This window comes from Leptodactylus fuscus, chromosome 2, assembly GCF_031893055.1.
Source record: "Leptodactylus fuscus isolate aLepFus1 chromosome 2, aLepFus1.hap2, whole genome shotgun sequence".
Classification (NCBI taxonomy): domain Eukaryota; kingdom Metazoa; phylum Chordata; class Amphibia; order Anura; family Leptodactylidae; genus Leptodactylus; species Leptodactylus fuscus.
In genome coordinates this window covers 103,649,826-103,675,760 of record NC_134266.1, presented here as the reverse complement: position 1 = coordinate 103,675,760, position 25,935 = coordinate 103,649,826, and the positions used below count along the sequence as shown (strand labels likewise).

Genomic DNA, 25,935 nt, shown 5'->3' with positions numbered 1-25,935 from the left:
GCTGCTGCAAAAAAGGCGAATAAAATTCTGGGATGTATTAAGACAAGCATTGAATCTAGATCAAGAGAGGTCATTATTCCGCTGTACTCTTCCCTGGTCAGACCACACCTGGAATACTGTGTACAGTTTTGGGCGCCTCAATTCAAGAAAGACATTGATATATTGGAGCAAGTCCAGAGAAGAGCAACCAAAATGGTGGAAGGTCTGCAAACCATGTCCTATGAGGAGCGGCTAAAAGAATTGGGATTGTTTAGTTTGCAGAAGAGAAGGCTGAGGGGAGATTTAATAGCAGTCTACAAATATCTGAAAGGTAGTCACAGTGCAGAGGGATCTATCCTATTCTCATTAGCACAAGGAAGTACAAGAAGCAATGGGATGAAACTAAAGGGAAAGAGATACAGATTAGACATTAGGAAAAACTTTCTGACAATGAGGGTTAGTGAGAGAGTGGAATAGGCTGCCCCGAGAGGTGGTGGGCGCTCCATCAATGGAAATCTTCAAGCGGAATCTGGATAAACATATAGCTGGGATGATTTAGGAAAACCTGCACTCGCAGGGGGTTGGACCCGATGGCCCTTGAGGTCCCTTCCAACTCTACCATAAGAGAAAGAGATAACAACCAGGAGCCATAGTTGTATTATTGGCAAAAAAAAAAAACCTCTAAACATATATCCCTACTGGATATCTAGATAGACTCATTATATCCAGGAGTGACAACAACCATACCCTAACTCATAAATCCAGAAGGAATGGTGGGATAATAATGGGGTACTAATTGGGGTATTTTTAGAGGCAAAGTGGGGTACCCCATAATGGGCTATAATCAAAGTTTCATTACTCACAATAATTAGGATTGTACATTCAAATATATTGAATTAAATGAAAGATGCAAACGAGATATACTCGTTAAGGCCCTTTGGATGCACCAAATCCATTAGGAAGATCCATCTCGTCTCACGTTGGATCACTTTTCTATCAAAATTACCTCCTCTGGGTGATGGTATGACGCTTTCAATGCCCTAAAAACAGAGGCAACCTACATCCCCACCATGCATCTTTCTGATGTGTTTTGAAATAGAGGTTGGTTCCTCACGTAAAGTGTCATTAATGTGCTCACGAATCCTCCTGCGGAACTCCCTTGTTGTTTTGCCAACATACTGGAGCCCGCAGGAGCATGACACCACATAGACCACCCCTGTAGTCTTTGGGGGAGTTCACAAGGAGTTACGTGCCGCGTGATGTGGCACGTAGACGCCGCGGGACCCTTTGCGGGCCGTACACGCTCCCATTGATTTCAATGGGAGCGGGGATCGTATGCGCCTCGCTAGTTTGCGGCCGTGAATAAATGCACGGCCGCAAACTAGTGCGGCGCATACGATCCCCGCTCCCATTGAAATCAATGGGAGCGTGTACGGCCCGCAAAGGGTCCCGCGGCGTCTACGTGCCACATCACGCGGCACGTAACTCCGTGTGAACTCCCCCTTACAGTTGATAAAAGTTTTTATTTTATAACTCTTTTGGGTACTCGTAGATGTCACAGTTTTCACCCTCTGAATAAATTGACACTCCTTACAGGCCCCGCATGGAAAAGTCCCCCTGCTCTCCGACCGTTGTCTATCCAGCCAAGTGTCAGCCGACACTACTGGCCTAGCTGTCTACCAATCTGTCCTTCAGGTTCGGCCCCCTATGGAAGGTGATACTGGGTTTGGTATCTATCAAAGATCCTATTATGGGATCAGTTTTCAAAATATCCCATGAAACGTTTGTTTCACCGAATCCGCCGCACCATCAAAGGTCGCCACCATCCGAACCACAGCAGGCTCCTCCTTATGTATCTGCGGATTTAGAAGCTGTGTATGGTCAGTACTGAGTGCATGATGGTACACCTTGCACAGAACCCCCTCAGGGTAACCTCTCCTTGTGAATCTGCCTCTTAAATCCCTGGACATGGTCTGAAAATCCGAGAGATGAGTGCAGTTCCTCCGAACCCTGAGACATTGACCCTTGGGTATGCCTGATTTTAATGCCCCCGGATGCCAACTTCCCCATTGTAATAGGGAATTGGTCGCGGTTTCTTTCCAGTGTACGCAAGTATGTAACTGACCCGGTGGCTCCTTGGAGATGGTAAGATCCAAGAAAGTCATCTTCTCCTCCTGAATATCAGATGTAAAAAAATTGTGGTTCAAACTGACACCTCTGATGTAGGGTTAGGCACAGTGCTGTCCGAAATGGTGGGTGGTGAATTCACCTACCTCAGTAGAAAGCTTACACCACCTGAAAGAAATTACAATATTGTGGAGAGGGAGTGGTTAGCCATTAAATGGACCCGGGAATCACTAAGGTACTACTTCCTGGGCCAACACTCTAAGCTGGTCACTGATCCCTCCTCTCCAACATGGACATGCCACGCGAAGAGTCAGTCACCAGGTGGTTTCTGACCATGCAAAACTTTAAATTCACTGTGGAACACAGAGCAAGCAAACTGTAGGAGAATGCTGATACCCTATCCAGGACCAATTGTATGTGGGTCAAAAGTGTCCACCCCTACAGGGCTGAACAAACGGGGGAAGTTATGTGAAAGGCAAAGTACTGGTTTCAGCTCCAGGTGTGAGTCCTTTGGCTTGTTACTGACGCATAAAAAGTTGCAGAGCCTGCACTTCAGGGCAGATCCAGGAGGTGAGGAGGTGGTTGAGTCTGTCCTGTAACCCTGAGACCATAGAGACCAATTTGTGATTGTGTTTTTTGTGTGGCAGTAGTAAGCCACACGTATAGTTATGTTATAACTTCTGTTTAGTTAATTGCTCAGATGAGCAGGAATTTGTTTAATACTTGCCTTAAGGTTGTTTTGTATTGTTCATTTGTGCCTGAAGTGAAGGTTTATATTCATTTTCTTTTTTTGTAAATAAACCTGTTTGCTGCATAGTTTGTGTCCCTGTCTTGACTGTTTGGGTCCACACCACTGCTTCTACTGAGCTACCTTCCCCACTCAGGGACCACCATCATCAAACCCTGCACACATGAAGGTAGTACCCCAGGGACCCGCACACCAGCACCTCTCGGACCATCCGCCATATTGACACAGGTGGAATTACCCAATGGACCACCAACAGCACCTCCTCAAACACAGGGAGCAACCCGGGGACCCCCAAACATGCACACAGATGGCAGCACCTGGGACCACCTCCAGAATCTTCTTACACAGGCAATACCCCAGGAACCACACACACAATATCAAAACCCCAGTAATCCCACACAGACACATGCAGCAGCCCCCCAGGGACCTGAAACCCACAAGACCCTGCCCCCCATTACATGCCAGGGACCTGTGTCTTCAACCCCTTTAGTTTCTAGAAGTGCTCAAGGGACTCCCTATCCATGCCATCAGCATCCCCTTAGATGCCAACAGCACTCCAAGGACCTCTGGCCCACCCCCACCTGATGCTAGTAGCAACACAAGGACCCTTTTAGATTCCAGAAGCACCCTAAAGTCGCATGCCCCAATATTATGATGCCAATGTCACCCCTGGGACCCCTGTCCCCCTTACATGGCAGCAACAAATATAACACAGATCTTCAGTCAATGGAAGGCTTTTTTTCAGCACTGAAATTACACACCAAATTCCTCACCATTTTCTTCAGTGTGCAAGGACCCTAACATTTCCAACTTCAGAGCAGATTTTTGCTCATTCCAGTTCTGGTGATTTTCTGATGACACATACATGCTGCTGTAGGCCTTAGTGATCTGAAGAAACACTGCACATGTTGGACTCTTATTTATAGGAGGTTTGGGGCATACAATTTTTTGTTTGGTTTCCACTTTTAGCAACTAATTTTCATTTATTAGCATTTTTTAAAGATAAAATATTGACTTTAAATCAAAAGTGCATGAAGGTGCCTGTTCACATACAGTACCAAGTGGTATTTTGACAATGTTGTAGGTGCCTACCTTAAGAAAATATATAAGTATGGGGGGGTGGGGGTGTTAGCATTATGTTGCAATTTAGGTTTTATTTATCCATCTCAAAACTGTGAAAATTGCTTTGGCTAGCGGAGGAGCAAAATTTACAGAGACCCCTGTGCAGTAGAGATGGCAACTCTGATGGCGTGTGCACAGAGTGGAAGTCACTCTGACTCCTGCGCAGTAGGGATGTAGTGGAACGGGCGGAGGGGGCTAATGGTGGCGTTCCATTTCGGAAACTGGGAAAATAAATGCCACTGGATTATCAGATAGTGTGCGTCTGGGGTGGTCACATGACATATAGGTTAGTATAAAAAATTTTTTTAAATGTAAGCAAATTAATGTGGCAGGGGAGGGGTATAGTTTAGGTGTTAATTTTTATTATTTAAGGCATTTGTGTAAATGCAGCTTTTTTATTGTTGCAGATTTTGTAAAAAAAAATATATATATTTTTTTTTTTAACCTAAGCCAAGCATGGATTGATCAGACAGTAGAAGTACAAGTATTTCCTATATATTTCCCATTCTTTTTGTAGCTATTCTTGGCTCAAAAAACGCAACAAAAATGGAATGCAGCAAAAAATGGCTGTGAAAAAAATGCAGCGGAAACACATGCTGTCTTTTTCTACAGTGTCTTTCATTGTATTTTCTCGGCGTGTTTCTTCTTTGCGGTTTTGGAAATCGCAGCATGTCTATTATACCTAAACAAATGCCAACGGTTTCCCTATAGGCATAATTGAAGCAGAAAGTCTACAGAGGTTTCCTTACCTTTTGTGAAAAGCGCTGCATAATAATTATCAATATCAGATAACTGAAGAAAGACTCCTGACATCCCCATAATCAACTATTTCAAAGGGCTACTGCAACAGTACCAATTTGTATACTGCATAGTGGCTGTGAATGGTACTATAACATGGTAGCTTAAATGGGAGCAACTCTGCAGCAAAATTCACAACCAAACCACTACCTAATGTACAGAACTGTGCTGTTCCAGTGCCTTTCCTGCAGTGAAGTTCAGATAATCTGTGCGGTTTTCATTTTGTTTTTACTACTTTTTTCTATATGTTTTTTCTTCCTGTATTAAATCTATAGGGAAAACGCAAGTGTTTCCACAGGTAAAATTATACACAGGTAATAATACAGTAACAGAAATTTAAATATCTTACCTTCAGTTTTTATCTTTAAAGCTGTCCTCACAAGTGAAAATAAAGTAGCGTTGAATGTAACAGTTCCATCACTATTTAAAGGCATGTTCATACTGACTAACCTCTACAAAAAAAATATATTGAAAAATCATAAACCATATTGTTAAAACATAGACAGATTTAATTTACTTCACAAAATCACTTATAGTGCATTCATTCCCTGATTTGTTACAAGAAAGTCTATAATTATTAGAGATGAGCGAACAGTGAAATATTCAATATTTGATATTTGATATTCCTTTCGAATAGCCCCTCAATATCCGACTATTCGGGGAAGTCTATGGGGAAGAAATGCTCGTTTCAGGGGAAACCACTATTCGACTAAGGAGGGTCACCAAGTCCACTATGATACCTCAGAAAATGATGACAAACCTCTGGAATGCAACTGGGACAGCAGGGGAGGCATGCCTGGGGGCATCTAAGGGTATGTTCACACGATGTAACGTGCAGCGTGATGTGGCACGTATACGGCGTGTGAGAGTTTGCGCGCCGTAAAAGCTCCCATTCATTTCAATGGGAGTTAGGATCGTATACGCCACATTATTTTGCGGCCGTGATTTTGCAATGAATGGGTGCTTTTACGGCGCGCAAACTCTCACACGCCGTATACGTGCCACATCAGGCTGCACGTTACATTGTGTGAACGCACCCTAACATGCCCAAGTCACAGTTTTACCCCACTATCACAACCTATCAACTAGACACTTTCCACACTCAAAAAACCTCTATGAAAGTGGAAAAATACCTGGAAACCTTCTTTCCTCCCTAATTGTATGGACAGAAACCCAAATTTTAAGCTAAAGAAACATTAGCATGTGCTCATCACAATCCCTGACTTGATAGTTGCGTTAAGCAGGGTACCACACTGAACAGGACCGAGCACCAGGAACAGGTGTTACAATGGCTAGCGGATAGTGCTTCCAGCTGCTTTTCTACCACCCAGTCGGCCACTACCTCCAGTCGTGTTCATACCCAAGAGTCGGCCCCTCCTTCCTCCCAACATGCCCAATCTTCACAGCAGAGTCATCACACCCTTGCCCCCTCCCAGGATCTATTTTCAGGTCCTTTTACTATCTCTCCCTCTGTTGAACCACTTCCCGAATCCCAGGAGCTTGGGGGGAAAGCAGTGTAGATGTGAAGGCAAGCTAAGCACGAAAAAAGGTGACTAGAGGCAGAGGCATGTCCAGAGGCACAGGACAGTCACTCATTCCTGTATACTATCATACAGTATATAGGACCTAACAACTTGGTGGTGCCAACGTTTTTAAAAACTTACACCAATGTTCATGAACTACTGATGAAAGAGCGGCCACTTCCATAAGTCTACAGTAGCCGCTGCTAGCCAGAAAACCCTCCAGTTATGTCTACATCTGCCTGAAGCACCGGCTGTTGTGCAAGGTCACCACATGCTGAAACCCTAGATACCATATTCTGAGCAGGGTGTGTGAGAGCAGCAGAGACCTTTGATGGAGTTCCATCTCCAAAACCCAAGGGTTCAGTATCGGACTGGGGTGTCTAGGGCCCACCAGTGGAATTGTTTCTAGGGTCCCACTGCCAGGACCCTGCAGATCAGCGGTACCGAGATAGGGCAGCTTAAGTTAATAACATGTCAGGAGCCATGCTGCTCACCCGCCATACGATATACTACCTAAACCCACTGTTGCATCCTGTATGGCAAGTGAGCAGCATGGCTCCTAGAAAAGTTACCATTACCTGTAGCTGTTCTGTCCTGGAAACTGATCTGCAGAGGTCCTGGCTGTTATATTGCCGCAAATGTTAATATTGATGGCCTATCCTAAGGACTGACTATCAATATTAGAAAGATGAATAAATGCTTTAAAGTGGTTTTCCAGGAATTGGAGCAACTCATGTTCGGGGCAGGAGATGTAAAATAAAAAAATAAATAAACATACTAACCTGTTCCCAGCGATCCCTTGTCCGCCACCAGTGTCCATTCAGTCTTGTGCTAGCGCCTTCTTGCTGGTAGTCCTGCACCTCATGTCACCGCTGAGACCAATTAGGTACAGAATTTCCAGAAATGAAGCGCAGTCATGAGACCGACAGACACAGGCAGGGAACAACATGGTGCTGGCACAGGTAAGAAGGTTATTTTTTGTTTTTTATTTTTACACCTACGTCACAGTGATCACTACAGTTTATGGACAACCTCTTTTAAGGGTTTGTTTGGGCAAAAAATTTTATGGCCACTTCACTGCTCCCCCCATACAATGGCCTCTTCACTGGTCCCCCATAATGTTTGGGAAACAGTGACGGGACCATTATATTGTGTGGGGGCAGTGATGAGTCTAACATCCTGTTGCTCAAGATAAGCCATAAATACCTGAAGCCCCACATTGCAGAAACACAACGTCTTTGGCTACTGCAGAAAAAAAAACTCTGTGTTTTACAGAACCAGCAAAGGGAATGAAATTTAATCACATTTACCTCATCCACACCTTGCAGGAAAAAAAGATGTGGAAGATGCTGCAAATTCCTAAATGCGTGCGCTTCTAAAAACATGGCCTGTTACTTTCAGCTGAGCAATTGGGAGAAAGTGCTGGAAAATGCATCAAAAGCGCAATGAAAAACACTGTGGAAGAAATACATTGAGATTCAGCGTATTTTTTTCCACAGTGTTTTTTAGCTGCGTTGGGCCTAATCCTTATCATCTCAATATATTGTAAATCACACTATAAGGCTTAGGCCTTGTTCACATCTGCGTTGGTATTCCGTCCAGAGGAGTCCGCATGAGGAATCCCCCGAATGGAATACCGAACGCAATTGCAAGCAGTGTGCCAGTGAAAACACACGGACCCCATAGACTATAATGGGATCCGTGTGCTTGCTGCCAGATCTCCGCAGGGATCATGCGGACAGGAAAGTACCGTGTTTTCCGGTGTATAAGACGACTTTTTAACACCTGAAAATTTTCTCCATAGTCAGGGGTCGTCTTATACAGTGGCGGATCCAGGGTTTGCGGGGCCCTGGGCAATTGACTTTGGCAGGGCCCTACGCGCAGCGCGCCACAGCAAGTTAGGCCCAGCCCACTTTTATGTTGACTCCGCCCATTCTCATTCATTTTTCATGTGATTCCACACAGTATAATCCTCCTACAGTCACCCGTAAATTATATGTCCCCCCCTCCATCTCTCCCCCATTTTCATATACACCCTTTATCTACCCCTAGTTTCATGTCCCCCCTCTATCTATGTCCCCAGTTTAATGCCATTCTACCCATTTATCTGCCCACAGTTTCATGTCCCCCCCCCGTCTCTGCCCGTGTCATGCCGTTCTCCCCCCTTCATCTGTCCCAATGTCATGCCATTCTCCCCCCCTTCATCTGCCCCAATGTCATGCCATTCTCCCCCCCTTCATCTGCCCCAGTGTCATGCCATCCCCCCTTCATCTGGCCCAGTATCATGCCATTCTCCCCCCTTCATCTGCCTCAGTGTCATGCCGTTCTCCCCCCTTCATTTGCCCCAGTGTCATGCCGTTCTCTCCCCCTTCATTTGCCCCAGTGTCATGCTGTTCTCTTCCCCTTCATTTGCCCCAGTGTCATGCTGTTCTCCCACCTTCATCTGCCCCAGGGTCATGCCGTTCTCCCCCCCCCTTCATTTGCCCCAGTGTCATGCTGTTTTCTCCCCCTTCATTTGCCCCAGTGTCATGCCGTTCTCCCCCCTTCATCTGCCCCAGTGTCATGCTGTTCTCTCCCCCTCCATCTGCCCCAGTGTCATGCTGTTCTCCCCCCTCCATCCACCCCAGTGTCATGCTGTTCTCCCCCTCCATCTGCCCCAGTGTCATGCCGTTCTCCCCCCTTCATCTGCCCCAGTGTCATGCTGTTCTCTTCCCCTTCATTTGCCCCAGTGTCATGCCGTTCTCCCCCCTTCATCTGCCCCAGGGTCATGCCGTTCTCCCCCCCCCTTCATTTGCCCCAGTGTCATGCTGTTTTCTCCCCCTTCATTTGCCCCAGTGTCATGCCGTTCTCCCCCCTTCATCTGCCCCAGTGTCATGCCGTTCTCGCCCCTTCATCTGCCCCAGTGTCATGCTGTTCTCCCCCCTCCATCCACCCCAGTGTCATGCTGTTCTCCCCCTCCATCTGCCCCAGTGTCATGCCGTTCTCCCCCCTTCATCTGCCCCAGTGTCATGCTGTTCTCTTCCCCTTCATTTGCCCCAGTGTCATGCCGTTCTCCCCCCTTCATCTGCCCCAGGGTCATGCCGTTCTCCCCCCCCCTTCATTTGCCCCAGTGTCATGCTGTTTTCTCCCCCTTCATTTGCCCCAGTGTCATGCCGTTCTCCCCCCTTCATCTGCCCCAGTGTCATGCTGTTCTCTCCCCCTCCATCTGCCCCAGTGTCATGCTGTTCTCACACACACACGCGCGCTCACCTTTCCTCGTTCCCCCGCAGCTCTCTCCCTCATACACATATTGTAGGCGCGATGTGACGTCATCACATCGCGACTACAAATGCCGGAGCTCAGCGTTAAAACAGGAGCTTAGCTGTGACAGCTCTTGCTTTAAACGCCTATGTATTCAGCTCATCGGCGTCCGTAGGAAATCGGGACATGCTGACCCAGGGCTGGCTCCAGGTTTTTATGGGCCCTTGGCCGACAGAGCCTCAGTGGGCCCCCTTGTAAAGGAGGCGGGGGAGTCGAGACACTGTGCGTCGCAGATGAAGCGAGCGACGTCATGCAGGAGTGTGGCGTAACCAATGCCATACCTCCCAATTTTGAAAGAGTAGAAAGAGGGGTAAAATGTGCGGCGCGCTCTGTGCGCTGCGGCAAATTTGGCTCCACCCACTTTTATGTTGTTTCCACCCATTCATATTCATTTATCATGTGCTCCCACACAGTATAATCCTCCTACAGTCACCCGTAAATTATATGCCCCCCCTCCATCTCTCCCCCAGTTTCATATACACCCTTCCTCTGCTCCCAGTTTCATGTCCCCTCCTCCATCTCTGTCCCCAGTTTCATCACGTTTTCCCCCTTCATCTGCCCACAGTTTAATGTCCCCCGTCTCCGCCCCAGTGTCATGCCGTTCCCCCCTCCCCTTCATTTGCCCCCAGTTTCATTGGGCCCCCTCCACCTCTGTCCCCAGTTTCATGCCGTTCTCTCCCCACCCCCTTCATCTTCCCCAGTGTCATGCCGTTCCCCCCTCCCCTTCATTTGCCCCCCCAGTTTCATTGGGCCCCCTCCATCTCTGTCCCCAGTTTCATGCCGTTCTCTCCCCACCCCCCTTCATCTTCCCCAGTGTCATGCCGTTCCCCCCTCCCCTTCATTTGCCCCCCAGTTTCATTGGGCCCCCTCCATCTCTGTCCCCAGTTTCATGCCGTTCTCTCCCCACCCCTTCATCTTCCCCAGTGTCATGCCGATCCCCCCCTCCCCTTCATTTGCCCCCCAGTTTCATGGGCCCCCTTCATTATGTTCCACCTTAATATTTAATACACAACAAACACTTACACTCACCTTCTATCACTCACCTTCCATCGTTCCCCCGACGCTCCTCTCTCCAGTCACATACGCAATTAAAGCAGGAGCTGTGACCTCAGCTCCTGCTTAGCTCCGGCCCGGCTTGTGTGTGTAGGCGCGATGTGATGACGTCATCGCACCTACACACGCAAGCCGGGCCGGAGCTTTAAAGCAGGAGCTGATCTCACAGCTGCTGCTTTAATCGCGTATGTATTCAGCTCATCGGCGGACGGACGCCGATGAGCTGAAATCGTGACAGGCAAGTGCCGGGGGGCCCCCAGAGGCTCTGTGGGCCCCGGCACTTGCCCGACTATGCCGAGCTGACCGGGACCATTTTGTTAGGGCCGGGCCGCGGGGCCCCGCTAAGCGCGGGGCCCCGGGTGGTTGCCCAGCTCGCCCTGCCCTGGATCCGCCCCTGGTCTTATACGCCGTGTCTCCAGGACTATCAGAGTACATCCCTCTGGCCATTGTATCCTATTACCGGAGGCATCCTGAAAGCCTGGGGGACGGCAAAAGGAGAGCAGCGCTGTGCCAAGAAAAACACACCTCCTTCAACTGTCTGGCCTTCCCCTCCTTCACTGCCTCTCATATCTCGCTCCTGCAATGAAGCCACACAGGCAGGGAAAGAGGGGCGGGCCAGACAGGTGAAGAAGGTGTGTTTTCAAGTTTGCTTAGAAAACCACGCCTCTTTCACCCATCTGACCCGCCCCTTTTTCTCTTCTTGCATAGCTTCACTGCAGGAGTGAGATCTGAAATTAGAGTTGATCCTATTTCTTTGTATAGTATTTCTTCTGACATCCATCACATTAGTTTAGACCATGAATGCCTCCCAACATCAGAATGAAAAATATAGCATGTTGTGGGTGTCTCTTTCCATCCATGGATGCCAAACCTGTGCACAAAGTGCATGAAACTATTTTAATTAAAACAACAGGACATGAGAAATCCAGTTTTACAGTGGTATTAGCATGTACAGCTGATGGCACCAAACTGAGACCAATGATTATTGTCTTATACGGCAAGTATATCCCAAAGTCTATATTTTAACTGGAAAAGTAGGGGGTCGTCTTATACGCCCAGTCATCTTATACGCCGGAAAATACGGTAGTTCACAATCTACTTTCCTGCCTGCATAATTTGTGCGGGCAGTGCGCGACAAGCACATGGACCCAATGTAGTCTATGGGGTCCGTGTGCTTTCACTGCACAGCGCTTGCATTTGCATTCGGTATTCCATTTGGGGGGATCCCCATGCAGACTCCCTGAATGGAATACCGAATGCAGATGTGAATGAAGGGTAAGGCCTAACACAGTGTCCTGCAGCAAAAAAGTGCTGCAGGAAAAATACCGGTGGCAACACATTAGTTTTTTCCACAACGCCTTTTGCTAAAACTCCACAGAGGTTTCCTCTGAGGACGTTCTGCTTCCATTATACCTATAGGGACACTGCCGGTGTTTCTGTAGGTATAAGTGACATGCTGCGATTTCCAAAACCACAATAGCTTTGGAAATTGCAGCGTTTCCACTGTGTGTATTTTTCTGCAATGTGTAGATGGGATTGCACACACTATAGACCAGGGGTAGGGAACGTACGGCTCTCCAGCTGTTGCAAAACTACAACTCCCAGCATGCATACTGGCTCTGCTGTTCTGGGAACTCCCATGGAAGTGACTGGAGCATGCTGGGAGTTGTAGTTTCACAGCAGCTGGAGAGCCAAAGGTTCCCTACACCTGCTATAGACCTACACATTCATAGATATACCATACATACTCACATATATACGTATACCATATATACTCACACATATATATTATTATAGCATATATACATTTATATACATTCATATAGCATATATGTCATATATATATTCTTATATGAATGCATGAATAATATATACTCATATACCGTACACTCACACATACACATTATTATAGCATACTGTATATACTCACACATACCTACATACAACCATACAGTACTCACACAGTATACAAGACACATACAGTAAAGAAATATACACACATATACATATTAAATATACCGATTTTACTAAAAGAATATACTCACATTCTCCAGAAGTGAAGCATCGCAGCAGACTGCTCCTGTCCCTATACGCTACGATCTAAGGGATGACTCACTAGTTTATAAGGAGGAAGGGGAGGGGGAAGTTCAGGTAGCATGGACAAGTCTTTATGAAGTTGTAGCTAGTGGCAGAGATAACTGAGGCTGGTAAGTGCCCGGAAGGGTTAAAAGACAAGTAGCCATTAGCTGATGCTGCAGCATCAACTAAGCCCTCCCGATAGGGAAAGTATGCACTGGCAGGGGGCCCCTGTGTGCTGAGGACCTGGGCAATTGCCGGCAGCCGGCCATCTTTAATTATTACATTGTTGCCTGCAGCCTAGGGCCCCTGAGGTTACCGATCTGGCACCTGACAACATTAGCCCTCATTTTGTCAATGCAAATGCATTGGTTAGGTGCTAGATCGGGGCCCCTTGCCATCTCGATCGGGCCCCTAACCAATGCATCTGCATTGACAAAATGAATACTAACAGTCAGGGCTTGTGGCCCACCGGGGGATTCCCCGGTTCCCCGGTGGGCCAGTCCGACCCAGCAAGGGTTCCTGAAAGTCAGCTCCCTCAGTTTCTCAACCATAAGTGCCCATGGATGGCAGACTTATGTGAAATCCTATCCCATCCTTTCCACTGGACACTTTACAAACTCAATAGAACCTCTGTGAGAGTCTAAATACTTTGAAACCTTTTTTCCTCAACATTATTATGGACAGACGCAAAATTTTTAAAGCAAAAGAAACATTAGCATGAACCCCTTTAAATCACGTTGCCCATGACAACCACATATGGCATAGGCAATAAGAAATCCAACAGCCCCCACCCTTAACTGTCATTGTGTGTGTGTGTGTGTGTGTGTGTGTGTGTTTGATGTGGTAAGACCTTACAAAATTCGCTTTTGTACAGGCCACATGGTGGCTCAGTGGTTAGCACTGCAGCCTTGCAGCGCTGGAGTCCTGGTGTTCAAATCCTGCTAAGGGCAAAAAAACATCTGCAAGGAGTTTGTATGTTCTCCCGTGCTTGCATGGATTGCCATCCCATATTCCAAAAAGACATACTGATAGGAAAAAATGTACATTGTGAGCTCTATGTGGGGCTCACAATCTACATAAAAAAAAAAAAAAAAAATTCGCTTTTGCAGCCCTTAACATGAGCCCTTCAAAATTAAGTCCCGTAAGCTGATATACGCTCAATATATCTAGCCTCACTGTATACAAAATGTGTAAAGCTAGCGCTAAGGGAAGTGGACTAGGACATGCCCAGGTGCGTGGAAATGCAGCTGGGGAGCAAGGTTGCGGTCAAGCTACAGCTAGAGGCAGAGGCATGTCCAGAGGTACAGGACAGCAGCTTCACAGAAGCCAGGCCAGAGCCAGCAAGGCCCAAGATTTTCCCCGTACTAGCCACTCGCCCAAAACTCACCCATGTTGGCCACCTCCCTCGATGTTGTGTAGATTTTGCAGTGTATGCGTGGAGGACAAACTGAGTGCATTTTGCAAAAATCTCAAAACTAAATAGGGGCTCTGAGAAAAGCAACCTGAGCACCTCAGCCATGCGCCGTCATTTGTAAGGCAAGTACTGGGCTCAGTGGGAGAGAGCAAATGCAGGACCATCATTAGCCGGCATTGCCGACACTACCTCTTCCACTGTTTCCAGAGCTGGTGCTGCAGTCCAGACCACCAGCCTGGACACCTCCACATCTGCCTCTGACAATTTGGGGAGTTCACCCTCATCTGCCCCTTTTTCTACCTCTGCTCCTTTCGCTTGCACCATCATGCGCCTCTTCCCAGCAACTCCCCATCTCCCAGGCATTGCATTGCAGGCAGAAGTACAGCACAACCCACCCACATGCCCAAGCCTTCAACGGGCTCATCTCAAAACTGCTGGCCCTGGAGATGTTGGTGTTACTGCTAGTGGAGACTCAGGCCTTCCGTGACCTACCGACTACCGCTGTTGGTGTGCCGTCTCCGCCTTGCGCCAGCACGTGTCTCCTAACATTAGTCGGGCCCTGAGTTCCGCGCTTTGCTTTAAGGTCCACTTGACCACCGACGCACACACCGTGCAAAGCTGGATTGAGCGTATATAGCCTGACTGAATTGCTGTGTATCCCACTTAGATGTTTGAGGGTACACACCGTACAAAGCTGGATTGAGCGTATATAGCCTGACTGAATTGCTGTGTATCCCACTTAGGTTTTTTGGGGGTACACACCGTGCAAAGCTGGATTGAGCGTATATAGCCTCACTGAATTGATGTGTATCCCACTTACCGTGTTTCCCCGAAAATAGGACGTACCCCGAAAGTAAGGCATGGCAGACATTTTGCTGCCTTGCCTAATATAAGGCGCTCCCCCGAAAATAAGATGTGATGAATAGAAATAAATGGAAGTAGCCGGCAAGCGGGGGGTTAATCGGCGTGCCAGGCGCTTCCATTCATTTCTATGGGAGTGTGTGCCGGCATAGTTAAACACCCGGCATCCTGGCTGGATGTCTGCTGACACCAGCAGACACCAGGCTGCTATGGCAGCTGCCCGACTCCTGGGTGGCCAGCATAGTTAAACACCCGGCAGGCCGGGTGTTTAACTATGCCGGCCACCCGGGAGTCGGGCGGCCGCCATAGCCGCCTGGTGTCTGCTGGTGTCAGCAGACATCCAGCGCTAATGCCTCCGGTCGGTGCCCACACCGACCGTGGGCATTAACTCTTCTGGCGCCGGTGATCGCCGGCACCTGGAGCATGCTCCAGGGCCGATGTCACGTTGGCATGACAGCCAGACCGGCCTGTCTGCAGTGCTTTTCTTTTGCAGGCTGCTCTATGAAGCCTGCAAAAGAAATGACGATTTTTTTGCAATGCAATGCAATTGCAAAGGTCTGATCACTAATGCATTGCATTGCATTAGTGATCAGACCTTTGCAATTTCATTGCAAAAAATCGTCATTTCTTCTGTCTGTAATGTAGTACAGGGGGTTAATAAATGCAAAAAGAGAAAAAAAAAATTATATATATATATATATATATATATATATATATATATATATATATATATATAACTAGCTTTAACCCGCGACTTCGTCTGCGGTGTTTGGAGAATTGGGTGGACACAGACGGTTTTCGGGAACATGTCCATTGGCGATGTCATGAGGAAGGGACATGTGGTGGAAAGGCGTAGCCGTGCTTTTTCAGTTGATTCTTTGAAGTGGATATGTGACTGGAAGCATTATACCGTGATGTATGAGGGTGAGTTCACACGGAGTAAACGCGCCACGCAATTCGGCGCGCTTACGGCGTGTGTACGCCACGCTTTTTTACGGTGCGCATATGCGCCGCTTTAACGCCGCGTAGACGGCGTATATGCGCACCGTTAAAAAAACGTGGCGGACACGCTCCGTAAGCACGGCAAATTGCGTGGCACGTAGACTACTTGTGAACTCACCGTGAGAGTGTTTTTTACTTGTGTATGTGGTGTAGTGGCGTATTTTATTTATAGGAAGTGTTTTGTGTGACTTTTTGTTTTAGTGCACTTTTGGGGTTTGAACTTACTTGTGTATGTATTGTAGTGGCTTATTTTATTTATAGGAAGTATTTTGTGTGACTTTTAGTTTTACTGTACTGTTTGGGTTTGAACCTGCAATCATGTGATTGCAAGTCCTATATACGGCAATCCAAGTGTATTGCCGTGTATGGGATATAGCGTGTGTTAGCACTGCGGGAGTCTTCAGTAGGTTCCCGGCTGGGCGCGGAACAGGTCGGCTCCTGCGAGTTCGCAGACAGGAGCCGGTCTGCAACGTAGAAGGTATGGGGGGGGGGGTTAACTGTTCATGCCTGCAGTCAAACAGCATTTTGATTGCAGGCATGTTACTATTGAAGGTATGGGGGGGGGGGGTTAAGTGTGCATGCCTGCAATCAAAGTACATTTTGATTGCAGGCATGAGGTATACCCGGCAAGCAAAGGAGATTGTATGTGTCTTACTATCGCGGCTGGTGTTAGGGCGCAATGGTAAGATGTGAATGAGCGTGCTCGGAGGCGGGAATATGCTGGCGGCTGGAACAAAACAGGTCGGCAGGCAGGAGCCAGCCTGCAAATGAAAGGGTGGGTGGGTTAATGGCGGCCATGAGCAGCGGGGCTCCGCGTGTGGCGGAGACCCGGTTGCTATGGTCACCACAGGTTAGGAATGCAGGAAAGTGGCCGCCGTGAGGTGGAGCGTGACGGGGGATGTGGCGGTGGGCCGTGATTGTTGAGATGGTCGTCCTGTACGCCGTGGGGCACTGTGGAAGAGCTTGTGAGGTGTTTTTTTTTATTTTTGAGGGGGGGGAGTGGTGGTGTAGGTCGGAGGTGATGTGATGTGCCGGATGGCCGGGCGACTGTGGTGAAGGACAGAGGAGGAAGAGCAGGGCAGCTTATGTGTGTGCTGCGAACTTACCGGTGACTGTGCAGACAGTGAAGGAAAGTTGCCAGGTCGGGGCTGAGTGGCGGTGCGGGCCAGACTGTGTGTGCGCTCTGCGGTCTGATGTGTGCCGTGCGGGCCAGACTGTGTGAGGGCTCTGCGCGGGAACTGTGCGTGTGGCGTCATCAGTGAAGTGCAGTTGGTGTGAGTGGCCAAGCGGTGGCGTGCGGCTGATACGAGAAGATGGCGGTGGCACGCGGCTGATGAGAGAAGATGGCGGTGGCAGAGCGGGACCTTTGTTTTTGGGGTTATGTGAGTGTGTAAGGTGTGGAAATGCATGTAAATGTGATGGAGTGGGGTTAGGGCTACCGTAGAGGCAACAATATGGAATGTGGAGGTATTTTGGGGGCGGAAATGCAAGAAAGTGTGTGGGGCTAGGAGTCCTACTTTTGGGACTGTCCTGCTAAGGAGCCATGTTGTTTAGCGGCACGAAAAGTAGCCTAGGTTTTAATCACAAGGAATAACTATGTTTCTGGAAAATTTTAGGGAAATCTGTCCAGCCGTTTTAGCGTGATTGAGGAACAAACATCCAAACATATTAGTAGGATATACTGCAATATTACCTCAGGATATATACAGCTACAAAGTCCTCTCATGTATTTACTACACACTGCTGATATATATACACTGCAATATTACCTCAGGATATATACAGCCACAGAGTCCCCTCATGTATTTACTACACACTGCTGATATATATATATATATATATATATATATATATATATATATATATATATATATATATACTGCAATATTACCTCAGGATATATACAGCCACAGAGTCCTCTCCTGTATTTGCTATAGACACTGCAGACATGGCTGAGTCCCCTCATGTATTTACCACACAAAGAAGGCATGGCTGATATATCATATATACTGCAGTATTACCTCAGTTTATATACAGTCACAGAGTCCTCTAATGTATTTACCTCACACTGCAGACATAGTTGATATCTCATAAATACTACTATATAATACAGACTGTTCCTGGGGACTGAGGGTCTGTCTATGGTGGAGCTGAGAGGACACATGTAATGGAGGTCCTGTGGTGAGAGAGGGACAGCCTGGTACAGTGTGGTGAGGGTGATGGAGGCCGCACTGATACTCTCTGTATATGCCTCCAGCTCTGCTCATACTGACCATGCTGGGGATAAGTTAAAGTTGATCATTTCTATGTAATTTCTCAGGGCTGTATACAGGTCATACTGTATATACTGACTATACTGTATACAGGTCATACTGTATATACTGGCCATACTGTATACAGGTCATACTGTATATACTGGCCATACTGTATACAGGTTATACTATATATACTGGCTATACTGTATACAGGTTATTTTTAATTGGCGGGGTATGTGAGTGTTTAAGGTGTGGAAATACATGTAAATGTGATGGAGGAGGGTTAGGGCTACCGTAGAGGCAACAATATGGAGTGTGGAGGTATTTTGGGTCTGGAAATGCAAGGAAGTGTGTGTATGGGGCTAGGAGTTCTACTTTTGGGACTGTCCTGCTAAGGAGCCATGTTGTTTAGCGGCACGAAAAGTAGCCTAGGTTTCAATCGCAAGGAATAACTATGTTTCTGGAAAATTTTAGGGAAATCCGTCCAGCCGTTTTAGGAAAATTTTAGGGAAATCCGTCCAGCCGTTTTAGCGTGATTGAGGAACAAACATCCAAACATCCAAACACACAAACTAACTTTTTTATAATATTAGTAGGATAAAAGTATAAAAAATTCAAATCAACCCATTTCCCTAGAACACATATAAAAGTATGTAAATACTGTGAAACACATACCATACATGTTAGGTATCCCTGTATATTTAGCAATATATGTGAATTCTTCTTTGAAAAAAATAAGACACCCCCTGAAAATAAGATATGGCGCATCTTTGGGAGCAAAAATTAATATAAGACACCGTCTTATTTTCGGGGAAACAGGGTAGGTGTTTGGGGGTACACACTGTGGAAAGCTAGATTGAGCATATATAGCCTCACTGAATTGCTGTGTATCCCACTTAGGTGTTTGGGGGTACACACCGTGGAAAGCTGGATTGAGCGTATATAGCCTGACTGAATTGCTGTGTATCCCACTTAGGTGTTTGGGGATACACATCGTGCAAAGCTGGATTGAGCGTATATAGCCTGACTGAATTTCTGTGTATCCCACTTAGGTGTTTGGGGGTACACACCATGGAAAGCTGGATTGAGTGTATATAGCCTGACTGAATTGCTGTGTATCCCACTTAGATGTTTGGGGGTACACACCATGGAAAGCTGGATTCAGCAAATATGGACTCCTCTCCCTGCAGTATAGCTCTGAAAAGAGCCGTTGTTGTTCTTCAGATTTTCTGCCTAGCAGAAGCTAATCCCTCCGTAGCCCTAAGCAGATCTCTGTCCCTATCTCTCCAAGCCGCAAATGACACGAACATGGCGGCCACTATTCTTATAAATCGGAGGTCACCAATGAAAGGCAGCCAATGACTTTTTCCAATTTTTTTTTCAATGCCTACGTTGTCGTAGTTCCTTTCCCACCTCCCCTGCACAGTTATTGGTGCAAAAAAAGCACCAGGGAAGATGGGAGGGAATACGAATTTTTACTGCGTTTTCCGCATGGTATTCGATTCTAATAGAACACCTCGAATAGCCTGATATTCAATCGAATACCTATTCGATCGAACGCTGTTTGCTAATCTCTAATAATTATGTCAGCTAATCATATTCATATCCTTAGCGAATAGTTGTGTCAACGTAGCATCACTGAAGGTTGAACAAATTATATCCTGTGAAATTGTATATGCATGTCACATGCCAGCCATTGTCATGTCACATTAAGTTATCCTTCCCATTATATCTATTTCTTAATCTATTTCCTGTCTGTCTGAAAACCCAAAGCTAACTCAGGAACAAAGGATGGGAGAACTATTTTATCTTCCAAAATGGAAGATAAGAGAGGGAAGGGAAGAGAGGCAGAAGGGGCCTGTATCCTTTAAACTTTAGAAATCTCCTCAATGGTCTCAAAGAGAGGGTAGGTAGCTTTGATCTCAGGAGGATAAACAAGCCTGACAGGAGTTCTAAGTTTCAAAGATGCCCATCTAAACTTCCTAATCCAGGTGTTATCAGCAAGTTTAGCATCAAAAAGATCTTAAAGGTGCCATCTATAAGTTTTGGCTGGGGCCCCACAAGACGTAAACGCAGTGAAAAAAACGTGACATTTTACAGTCACAGCAAAGTGGATGGGATTCTAGCAAATCCCATCCAAACAGTAAGAGAAAAGATTTAGGATATGTAGTATGTTAATTATACACATGGAAACGTCGTAGGTTTCCCTATAGGTATAATGAGAGCAGAAAGTCCACAGTAACCTCTGCAAATTTTCTGTAAAAAGCGCTGAAATACATTGTTACCGTAGTTTTTCCTGCATCACTTTTTTGCTGCGGAACACTAATGTGTGGCCTTAGCCTTTTAGGGTGCTAGTTTTCAGACTTTCAACCTAGCCTAATTGCAGGAAATCTAAAATGAGAGGGATGTCTGGACTATCTGAGGTTTCCTGGCTGGAGTTTGCGAATTTAGAGAAAGCCTGCCAAATCCTGAAATAAATGTCTCTTAATCACCCTGATTTTCTTGAACACCATGATCTTCCTCTGGACTCTCTGAATCAGACCAAGGGGAAGAAAGGCATGTCCCTTCTCCTGACTCCAGTCCTCACTCAGGGCATCCATTACTCCAGCAGGTCTACAGAGAAGAATCTGTCGATCTAATTGTTCTTCCTTGCTTCTAAGAGGTCTATGGATGGACAACTTTACTTCTGGAATACTTAACTCTTCAAGCACAATTCTCTTTGCTTTATTCTGGTTCTGCTGAGAAATTCTCTTAAAAGCAGCCTTCCCTTCTGCTGACTGGTGTTGCTATATCTGCAACTATTTTTGTATATAATTTCAGGGCTTGTGATACCCCAAATGATAGGCTCTGTACTGATCCAAACCACTTGCATTAGAGGATGGATGTATAGGTACATGATAGATAAGCATCCTCCAGATCTAATGTGGTCGTCACACCATGGAAAAAAAAAATCAAGAAAATATTGTCTCCATTTTGAATTCCTTGTATAAAGTACATTTGATTAGGTTTTTTAGATGGATAATGACACAAGAAGAACCATCTCTTCACCAGGAAGAGGGAGGAGTAATTACTGTGAAAGAGGAACCACCACATTTATTTTTAGCGTAGAAACGCCAATTTTTCAGAAAATAACAATAGTAACAGAGAACATCAGTTAAGTAAGGGGAAATAAATCAGGTCAAGAGCCCACAGGATAGGGCAAACATAGTGTGGATCACATCAAATCTAGCATCCAATCAAATGTACTTTATACAAGGAATTCAAAATGGAGACAATATTTACTAATTTCTTCAGTTATTTTTTTTCCCATGGTGTGACGACCACATTAGATCTGGGGGATGCTTAACTATCATGTACCTATACATCCATCCTTTAATGCTGCAAAGACCCCCGGATATAATAATAGCAGTAGTGGGTACACAGCCTGGGCCCAGGCCTGCTCACAGCCATGAACAGGCCCGGGGAGCTAGGTAAATAGGCCGTTACTTGCTGGGGATACTCCAGCAGGTAGCGGCCTATTAAAAAGTATGTTACCTACCTTGCCACTTCTGCCGCCTCTTCCTTTTACCCGGCAATAAGATGTCTGCGTCTCAGCACAGGCGGCGTGATGACACCGCCTGTGCTGAGACGCAGAGGTCTAAACCAGTTCAGGATAGGGCCACTCAGTTTGTTTTCAGAGTTCGCTAGTTTAAAAAAAATAAAAAATTTTTAAAAAATCAAATTGCCACATCTGCTGCCCCCACCAAAGTGCCGCCTGTGGTGGCTGCCTCACGTCGCCTCATAAAAAGTGTGGCCCTGGGTACTTCCTTGCAGAATAATATAGGGATACATATACTCTATGGGCAATCTCGAACTGGTTAAGTGAAAGCACCTGGGGCCCAGTCCTGGAATACAGTAGCAGTCTCGCATAGTACATTGTGTGGCACCCACCTTATAAGTAAATGGTTAAATTTTTACTTCTAAGTGAAAACACCAGCACCCTTAGCCCAGATTGTATGTATAGTGCTGCAAAGAACATTGTGTATAAAAACAAACAAACCCTAAAGCAGTGTCTTAATGTCATGCTTTACTGGTGGCATGGTACAGGACTCATGGTTGCACTCACGTTTTCTTCTCCAGGCAATCAAAACAGTCTGTCCTGTGTCATGCCACCAGGGAATCATCTTGAAAAAAAATGATGTTTAGGGTTGCTTTTTTTTTTTCTTTACCCCTATCAGTAAGTCTTTGGAGTGTGGGAGTGCCCAAAGAAAATCTACACAAACACAGGGATAACATAGAAACTCCTTGCAGATGTTGTCCTTGGTTGGATTCAAACCCAGGACTCCAGCATTGCAAGGCTAGAGTGCTAACCACTGTGGGGCTACGTTTTCATCTAGGTGCATGAGCTTACTAAGAACACTGACTTGAATCAGTGACATAGCTAGTGGGAGGGGGGGTTTGAGGGGCAGGCCCACTGACTCATTACAACCTTCCTGACATCCGCCGTACTAATTCAGTGGATGCCGTGTGTTTAAATATGGCAGCTGCTTGGGAGCTGGGCAGCCACCATAGACGCCGGGTAGCTGCTGTTTTATACAGCAGACACCTGTCGCTAATGCCTGTGATCGGTACCCACACCAATCGCAGGCATTGACCCGAGGAGCCAGTACATCCGCCGTACTAATTCAGTGGATGCCGTGTGTTTAAATATGGCAGCTGCTTGGGAGCTGGGCAGCCACCATAGACTCCGGGTAGCTGCTGTTTTATACAGCAGACACCTGTCGCTAATGCCTGTGATCGGTACCGAAACCAATCGCGGGCATTGACCCGAGGAGCTAGTTTCCCGGGAGTAAGCTCTGAGCCGGCATCACGTTGCTATGACAGCCTTGAGAGCCTTGAGAGCGGAAAAATAAAAAAGTTATGGGGTTTGGAAGGGGGAGAGTCAAAAACAAAAAATGAAAATCGAAAAATGCTCGCGGTGGGAAGGGGCTAATATATGCTTTACTTTTAACTAAATTGCTGTCTGCAGACACTGATCTAGTAAAAATGCGTTCTGCAGCTTAATGGTCATGTAAACCACAAGCCACTTCAGGCCTACGGTTTACAAGACACCGAGAACCACAGACAATATGTATGGACAGAGAGGAGGCGGCGACTCCTTCATCAAAGGATCGCAGATAGGTGAATATAGCTTTCTTTTTTTCATAGCCCTGTTCTGGGCATTTTAACAGTATAATGGGGGGTGGGGGTTATAACTATAAAGGAGGATTCCTTAGGGAGAATTAAGACTATAGTGGGATCATTTATATAATGGGCTGTTAGGGAACATTATGAATATAAAGGGGAGGTTATTTATATAAGGGGCATTATGAATACAAGGGGGGATTTTTTTTTTATATATAAGGTGCTATTGTGAATATAATTGGGGGTAGCTAATTTATATTGGGGGCATCATTTATATATGGAGTCATGAGGAGTGCAGAATTTATGTCAAGGGGGGAGGTTATTTATTAAGGGGTGTAAGCCGATGGCTGGTCAGGTAATGGAGTTAGTGTACATCTCACCCAGACTATTCATGTGGGTAAGATGAGAAAACTCCAGAAGGAATGTTTGTTCTCAGCAGACAACTTTTGTCTGCTGAGCATTTTGGTAAATGCTCAGTATTGGGCTGGATTTTTAGGAATGACAGGTAGGTTGGTAGTGGGACCTGTCATTCCACCCCCCTCCAGTCCACACTTTGGGGGTGTTCTGGCAGCGACTCAGCTGTTGAGTGTCTGCTCATCAAGGAGGCTTAAGATGCCAGCTCTAGCAGCAGACTTTGGCAGAGCTTGGCTAGAGTGCCAAACAAAGAGGTCATTTTTTTGGGAGCTGTGTCCTGAATTCAACTGGCTTTTGATTTCTGTTATTATAGGTGAGGTAACCTATTTTATGTTCAGTTAGAGCCTGGCTAGGTATTTATTTTTGTATTGTTTCCTTTTGTTGCTGCACTTCTTTTTTTGAGTGAAAATAAAACTCTACTATTGTTTTTGACTAAAGAAACTGGACTTGTGTGCCTATGCAACCCCACCTAGCAACCCCAGACGTTGACAGGGGCTATTAGGAGGAATTATGAATACAAGAGGGGGAGGTTATATCTTTGAAATTATAGTCCAAACCCAGGAAACACCCCAGATGTTCTCATTGAGAACATGTCGTCAATTCTGAAAAAGGAGTTAAATAAACAAAAAACACAGAAATCATGATAGGCTCCAAGAACTGATTACACTAATTAGTTGCCATCAGCCAAGATTTGGGCCAGTATCCATTATCCAGCATGCCAGTGCAATCTGCAGTACTTTTGAAAAATAAGGGTCATCACTGTAAATATTGAGTAATCACTGTAAATAGTGAATAATAAACTTAGTAAACTTGATGTATTTAACAACAATCGTAAAAACTTAAGAAATGTTTATAATTGTACTTCAGTATAGCATAGAAATATCTAATTAAATGAGCTAAAAATAATGAAGCAGCAAACTTTTTGATCAACAAAATGTGTGCCAGTCTCAAAACTTACCTTACATGCTACACGATGAGGGCAAAATTTTCCAAAACCTAGAGGTGGCTGAATTCTTCTCAGAAGAGTGACAACATCCAGATGCTTAATTCGTCCCCTTGATTAAGGATTGAAAAGCAAGTCACCACTTTTGGATTATGGAATATGGAATTCAATGGTTGTAATGAAATATACATCACTTCTATCCCCCTCATCCCATGTCAACTTAGGGAACATATGAAGTCTATAACAACAGATTCAAATTAACTTAAAGGGATTCTACCATTAAACTACTTTTTTTTTCTAATTACCACGTCGGAATAGCCTTAAGAAAGGCTATTCGTCTCCTACCTTTAGACGTGGTCTCTGCCGTGCCGTTCCGTAGCAATGCTGGTTTTAAACGGTATGCAAATGAGCTCTCCGCAGCAATGAGGGCGGGCCCCAGCGCTGAAAGGCCGATGAGCGCATCCCCATTGCTGCCCGAGAGCTCTTTCCTGCGCCGCCTCCTTCTTCTGCAGCAACTTCGCCTCTTTTGGCTTCTCTTGCTCTTGTAGTTCTATACAGGAGCATAGAGAGGCCACCCCAAAATGGCCGCCGGCCGGCTCATGTATTGAACTGCAAGAGCGGCTACCCAAAAATGGCCGTGGGCTGTGGTGGCCTCTCTATGCTCCTGTATAGAACTACAAGAGCAAGAGAAGCCAGAAGAGGCGGAGTTGCTGCAGAAGAAGGAGATGGCGCAGGAAAGAGCTCTGGGCAGCAATGGGGACGCGCTCATCGGTGTTTCAGCGCTGGGGCCCGCCCTCATTGCTGTGGAGAGCTCATTTGCATACCGGTTAAAACCGGTATTTCTACGGAACGGCACGGTGGAGACCACGCCTAAAGGTAGGAGACGAATAGCCTTTCTTAAGGCTATTCCGACGTGTTCATTAGAAAAAAAGGTAGTTTAATGGTAGAATCCCTTTAAACAAAAATTGTATACTAAAATGAAACTTTTATTAGTTCTCCAATAAAATGACATATAATGCCTATTAAGAAACAAAGGTAGGCCATTCACTCTAGATTATATTAGGCGGTCTCAGCAACTTCATCCGCCTATACATCTATGGAGATCCATATATGATCATAGAAGCTGTACAATTGCAGTGGTGCTCCCCATGATA

General features: G+C 46.1%; 1 protein-coding gene across 1 annotated transcript in view; it reads right to left on the bottom strand.

The window, feature by feature from the left end:
• Window positions 1-25,935, bottom strand: part of CACNA1S (calcium voltage-gated channel subunit alpha1 S) — a 676,496-nt gene that overhangs the window by 91,454 nt on the left and 559,107 nt on the right. Inside the window, exons 34-35 of the mRNA XM_075263101.1 lie at window positions 24,797-24,893; window positions 5,124-5,226 (exon numbers count right to left, since the gene is read on the bottom strand). Of these exons, the coding sequence (XP_075119202.1) occupies window positions 5,124-5,226; window positions 24,797-24,893 (200 nt within the window). The remainder of the gene's footprint in view (window positions 1-5,123; window positions 5,227-24,796; window positions 24,894-25,935) is intronic.